This window comes from Semicossyphus pulcher, unplaced genomic scaffold, assembly GCF_022749685.1.
Source record: "Semicossyphus pulcher isolate SPU_LCO1_2020_fin unplaced genomic scaffold, fSemPul1.0.p SCAF_14, whole genome shotgun sequence".
Taxonomy (NCBI): Eukaryota; Metazoa; Chordata; class Actinopteri; order Labriformes; family Labridae; genus Semicossyphus; species Semicossyphus pulcher.
Genome location: NW_027211648.1, coordinates 18,163,866 through 18,170,591, shown reverse-complemented (window position 1 = coordinate 18,170,591; position 6,726 = coordinate 18,163,866). Strand labels below are relative to the sequence as shown.

The window sequence follows — 6,726 nt, the reverse complement described above, 5'->3', positions numbered from 1 at the left end:
CACAGCAATACTTTAATACACTTTATAGTGATTCGATTAAAGCAGCATGTTCAAAAACTTAATTTATAACTGGGTTTTGTTGCTAAATCCAACCCTTTCATATCCTGAGAGGGGTACTGCAGTGATTCAGTTGGTCAAAAATGATGAAGCAGAGGCTGAGATATTTATTACTTTAAAACTTCATGCCCCGCTGGATACTTCACCACCTACAGTACACTGAATGGCAATTTTCTTATTGACACATCATTTAAAATCCCCAAACCTCAAGTGTGTAATGCAGGCTCTCTTTTATGAATTTATAGTTTCAAAGCCTAAGCTGAGAGAACTCATCAGAGGTCCAGCTCCCCTTTAATACTGTATTCATTAAGTTTCAGAATTCTAAGTGAGCAGTTGTCTCTCACTGCTGCTTGGTAGAAGAGCCTGCTCATGAGTCACATGTCCTCTATTCACAAATTAAAACAATATTAATCCAATTTATGAAAGTCGTCTCTGGTATTCAAATAAGTGTGAGATGCTTCAGCTGCATCCAGCTCCTATCTGTGGAGATAGAGAGGAAACACGGCTATAAATAGGAGGCTTTAGTATCTGGTGGGACAGCCTGGTACAGAAGAACGCTTTCACATTCCTACAGATATGATATAAAGTCACATATATGCTGCTTGTTTATATGAGTAATCCTTCCTTACATGAGGTAAGTATTCGTAGTTTTACTGAATGCATGATGTTCCCTTAGATCTGCCTGTATATGATATTTCTTTGTGAATGCTGTTGTAATAACAAATAATCCGTCAAATGTAGGTGTCATTCCTGCAAGCTGGATGCAAGTACTACCTCATAAGGTACAATGAACATGGAGGTAAATATAAGGAAAAGTGGGTGGCACAAATATGGAACTCCTCTATGCAAACTCACAGCTCGGGAAGCTCAGTGGCTGCACATTCATGACTCTGCTGCTCACCATAACCCTACAAGGAGACAGCTGGGCCAATTGGCTCGCAGCACTGAAACAGACAGGCCACTCAGACGGCCAGATGAGACGCAGAGCCCGGCTGGCATTACCATCAGCTGTTCCACGCGTTGAGGAGGCTCAGCGCGCATACCAGCAGCGTGGTTCACACACATATGCAATGTTTTCATTTCCTTAACAAGACACCGGTGACGCTGGGCTGACTGGGTCATCATAGTGGGCCTTCTAGGTGCTTATGAGTTTATTGAAACATATTAAGAGATATGACATATGAGTGTAAGCACATTAGAGTCGATGAAAATACAGTATAAAAACTCACTGAAAATCACACTATATCTGGATTTTGATTTGTACTTTCAGGGCTATAAAGATACTGCAACAAACATGTATGTAAGATTTTTTTTACACATGAAGTTCTGAGAAGTCCTCTCAGAAATAATAATGTGAATAATTTTAATATATTCTGTATTATTTATATTTATATAATACAATAAACAGACTGTAGCCAGATGCCGGATAAGACCCCCAGCACTCTTTACTTCTTGGTGATCTTTAATCAACAATGACATTAACTTCCCAACATTTCATTCAAACTGTGTCTCTGGAGTGACTTCCATCCATGTATGTGAGACACACTTTCCTGTGGCTTGCTGAGTTTCCTTGCCTGCAGCTCTTATTTGGACTTGTGTAAACCCCCGAGCCCCGCCCCTGGTCCCTGGACCCAGTGAGGCTCTTATTTAAGGGGCTCCTCTCACCCTCAGCCTTTGTCCCAGTGGAAGCATCCGTCTACCAGTGCACCTTGGTGAGTACTCTTTGCAGCTTGTTTCTCTGAAGCACTGTGGATATCTGTGCAAATTGTGTGTTAGTTTCATTAAGTCCATCAGTTGAGCTAATGATACTTGGATGAATGAATGAATGGATGATGTATCTGCAGCTTAGTAATGGTTTGCTCAAGTTGTAAATGCTAAAGGAACTCAATGAGTACAGTTACATGTTGATGCTACTTGGATTTAAATGGGATGTTGGAGTTAGCATTATTAGCTTGTATGGAAATTTCTATATCAAAAAGCATAGTCAGAACTTGACATTAGGTTTCTCTGACTTATTATAAGGTAGTTTCACTTGGATCAGTGCAAAAAGCCAGACAAAAAGCAGCCAAATTGACCTCTGCTCCAATGAATGAAGTGAAGAGGCAGCTGGGGCACGGAGCCATGTAGTAAAACAAAAGTGTCACGGTGTGGGCGACAGATGAGAGCCGGCCCGGCTCTCAGACCTGAAATAGCAGGACATCCGATGTGTCACTTGTTTCGCCCCATTAAGCGCGGCGGGGGTGCTGATCTTAAAATAGATCTCAGGTCTCTCTGTTATGCCCCTTTTTGGTGCTACCTCAGCAGCTCTGAGATGTCCCAGGAACAATCATGCATGTGGAGATATGGTATCAGTAGTTGTACAGCAAGGTTAGCACCAAAATAGCATCCAAAGGCATGTCTAATTAGCTCTCTATAGATAGCAGCCCATTCAAGTGGGTCGTATTAGTGTTTGAAAGTGATAATACCTTTAAAGCGGTTGTGAGATTGTGTTGGCAGGTCTTCAAAGGCCTCTACATCGCAGCTTATACATGTAATAATCATATGAGTGGCTTATTTATTGAGGCACTTACTTTTCCAGACATAGCAGGTCTAATCACATCATCGCATTATCAGAAAGTCCAGTGATAAAGTGTCTGTGATTGTTTCATTAGATCAGGCCTTCCTGCTATGTATTCTATGGTGGAGACTTTGGACAGCTGCTCCTAACACCCTGCTTAAACCATCTCTCCCTCATATTGTAGACCAGCCCCAAGTAAAGCCTAATCATGTGCGACGATGATGAGACTACCGCCCTCGTGTGCGACAATGGCTCTGGCTTGGTCAAGGCTGGATTCGCCGGAGATGACGCTCCCCGTGCTGTCTTCCCTTCCATCGTTGGAAGGCCCCGCCACCAGGTACAAATCTGCCTCCTTTTTAACCACCCAAAAAACATAGCTACCCTCTTTCTGTGTCTTATGTTCCTCTTATGTTTCTTCCCTCAGGGTGTGATGGTGGGTATGGGTCAGAAGGACAGCTACGTAGGCGATGAGGCCCAGAGCAAGAGGGGTATCCTGACCCTCAAGTACCCCATCGAGCATGGCATCATCACCAACTGGGATGACATGGAGAAGGTGTGTGTTGACAGTCGGACTCATTTACAACATTCATGGCAGCTGAGGGTCCGCATCCTCGAGAGTTCACAGCTTGGCGCCAGTGTAAAAGCTGCTTGTGTAGTGTGGCGCTTTATTTAGAAGGACTGTTGTTGTTTATTCAGGCAGGAGTTGTTTCAGTCCTGACATCAGCTGTTGTTTTTCACTGTTAGATCTGGCACCACACCTTTTACAATGAGCTGCGTGTGGCCCCCGAGGAGCACCCCACCCTGCTCACTGAGGCCCCCCTGAACCCCAAAGCCAACAGGGAAAAGATGACCCAGGTACCTTAATTTACAGTCACTGCTTTTTGTCTTCACACATTGCCTTTGGTTAGGACAAACCTTTAACAATCTGCTTGCTTATTCTTCCAGATCATGTTTGAGACCTTCAACGTTCCCGCCATGTACGTTGCCATCCAGGCTGTCCTGTCCCTGTACGCCTCCGGTCGTACCACCGGTCAGTACACTGCAGCTCCTTCTCAAACCAAGTGTGTGGTCAGTTACACAATGCCTTACAATAAGAAGAACTTGTACCGCAAGTGAGAAAGTGTTTAACATTTACACTCATAGGGTGTCTATCATATGGACAGATTCCTTTCTGTTGTTAAGGGAAGGTGTTAATCTCTCTTGGGAAGGGTGTGTGTCAAGTGATGTCAGCAGCATTGTGCAGTTTATGATGTGTCACATACTTGTAGAGGGCGCATAGCGGCTAATCCTCTAGTCAGCTATGCAAGTCTATGCATGCTTGTATTGCTGACTAACTGTGTTCTCTTTCTGCTTGCTAAAGGTATCGTGCTGGACTCCGGTGATGGTGTGACCCACAACGTCCCCATCTATGAGGGTTACGCTCTGCCACACGCCATCATGCGTCTGGATCTGGCCGGTCGCGACTTGACTGACTACCTGATGAAGATCCTGACTGAGCGTGGTTACTCCTTCGTCACAACTGGTAGGTCAATGCCATCATGGTTTTATTTTGTTAAATGTGTGGATAAAATGTTCGCAAGTTTTCTCAATACGTTGATTTTTCTGCTCCTCAGCCGAGCGTGAGATCGTGCGGGACATCAAGGAGAAGCTGTGCTACGTGGCTCTGGACTTTGAGAATGAGATGGCCACCGCTGCCTCCTCCTCCTCCCTGGAGAAGAGCTACGAGCTTCCCGACGGTCAGGTCATCACCATCGGTAATGAGCGTTTCCGTTGCCCAGAGACCCTCTTCCAGCCTTCCTTCATTGGTGAGTAATTAGTTGTGTTTGTTTTTAATAGATCTGAGAAATGTCTCTGGCAAAACTCATGGTTGTTGCTTGTCCCCTTTCAGGTATGGAGTCTGCTGGTATCCATGAGACTGCCTACAACAGCATCATGAAGTGTGACATTGACATCCGTAAGGACCTGTACGCCAACAATGTGCTGTCTGGTGGTACCACCATGTACCCTGGTATTGCTGACCGCATGCAGAAGGAGATCACAGCTCTGGCCCCAAGCACCATGAAGATCAAGGTGAGAGAACTGACATGGTTAAAGTCGTCATGTTCTTCAGTGAAGTGAATTACCTTTTAATAAAACTGTTAATTTCTGATGTAGATCATCGCTCCCCCTGAGAGGAAGTACTCCGTCTGGATCGGTGGCTCCATCCTGGCTTCCCTGTCCACCTTCCAGCAGATGTGGATCAGCAAGCAGGAGTACGATGAGGCTGGCCCCTCCATTGTCCACAGGAAGTGCTTCTAAACACACAACCAAACCTCCTTTCGTCCATGCATTTGTATGTTGTTGTGTCCTGTATATATATGTGTATGTCCTATTGTAATAAAGATAAGCCCTTGTGAGAGTACTTCCTGTACGGTTTTCATTGACTGACAGAAAATGAGCAACATGAGCAGATTAAAGTGGAGTATCAGGGCTTTAGGTGGAAAATTAATAAGTAAAATTGCTGCGACTTGTTCAAAGAGGATTTATTAAATTTTCTGTGACTTTGTAGAAAACTTTAAGCATCACACAACAAAACTAGTGCAAGAAACATTTCCAAAATATGATAAATGTTATCCTTTAAAGATACAGAGACCAAAGCAATGTTTGTATGTTAGCATGTATTTAACTTATTTTTACCCTAAACGAAGCAATACTTTGTGCAACCTACAAACATTGACCAAAATTAAAAGTGTGAAGGGAAATAAATGACCTAAAGACAAAGTTTGTAAGTTGTAGCCAATTTAAAAAACCAACCCTGGAAATATATACGAAGTTCAATAAAAATATAACTTATTTCTTAAATCTACTCCTTCTCCATTAAATCTTCCATGCACTGTCGTGCTTGCAAAACTGCAAAATACAACGTAACATACGCAACAGATACTGTGTGAAGTCAATCCTTCTTTGCTGCATGTACCTGTATGTCCACACCTGAGTAATGAAGAGGTTGCTGAAAGATGGATGCTGATGCTCCAACCTGGTGGTGGAAGACCACAAAGTCCTAAAAAGAGGTGTAAGCTTAACACAACTTGAGCCGGAGCTGTATTTATTGTATTTATGTATTCTTTATTGAACACACCCGGTAGCATAGCATTTATTTGAAAAATTAAATGAGTGATCTTAGTCATTTCAGCGCCGGCGACTGGCTACTCTTCTGATATTACCCTTCAAAATAAGACAGGCTAACCATAGCCTAAAATGACTGACTTATGACTTTGTCCTCGTAATATTATGAATTTATACTCGTAAAATTACGACTTTATTCTCGTAATATTATGACTTTATTTTCGAAATCTTATATTTTTTTTCTTTAATGAGGCCCTAATACTCCGTCGTAAGATTTAGATAATGTTTGTGTACATTCACTTTCAAATATGTAGGCTATATCAAAAATAAGTAGGCTAGCCTAAAGCTTTTAGAATCGACAGCGCGACTGCAGACCGGACGGTGAGTGACGTCGGAACGTTGACATAATTAGAACATTTCGAGCAGTAACAAACTCCGACTTATTTGAAAATGTAAATAAAGTCATGGTTACAGATAGCCATCGCGGATATATTGAATATAAACATACTCAGAGTTATCTGAACAGTCACAAAGTTTCTCGCAGAGAAAACGCAGACACTTTTTTTTCAGCGCCTCTATTCAGAGTTTTCTTCGAAAACAAACCTCCTACGGCAGATTTTTTCGCCACCTGACATCCACTGACCTTCGACGGACTTGGACCACACCGGTTTCAGCATGGAGGACGTAAGACTTATTATTTTATTACCCACTTTGTTTTGCTGTGTGTTTCATGGTTGACACGTTTGACCCTAACGATGCATTGAGATGATGAAAAGTTTTTTAAAATGTAATTTTCAAGCTTAATTGATTAAATCTGACAGACTTTTGACAAAACTCAATAATCACTGTGCACAGTTACACCGAATATTGTGAGAAGATTTAAATGTTGAACAAATTACTTTGGGTTTTATTTCAATACAGTTTTGTCAATAATTGTATGAAACAATTTTATTTTTCTTAACATAGGCAAACACAGAACATATTAAGGACATATTGAGGGTAAAGGG

General features: G+C 42.3%; 1 protein-coding gene across 1 annotated transcript; it reads left to right on the top strand.

Annotated features, from left to right (window-relative positions):
* The first annotated feature begins 1,738 nt into the window (after positions 1 to 1,738).
* On the top strand, positions 1,739 to 5,015 carry LOC138590904 (actin, alpha cardiac muscle). Its single transcript, XM_069661328.1, has 9 exons — positions 1,739 to 1,769; positions 2,799 to 2,951; positions 3,039 to 3,167; positions 3,359 to 3,469; positions 3,560 to 3,644; positions 3,975 to 4,136; positions 4,228 to 4,419; positions 4,503 to 4,684; positions 4,769 to 5,015. The coding sequence occupies exons 2-9, from the start codon at positions 2,823 to 2,825 to the stop codon at positions 4,910 to 4,912; spliced, it is 1,134 nt and encodes a 377-aa protein (XP_069517429.1). The 5' UTR covers positions 1,739 to 1,769; positions 2,799 to 2,822; the 3' UTR covers positions 4,913 to 5,015.
* Positions 5,016 to 6,726: the final 1,711 nt, after the last annotated feature.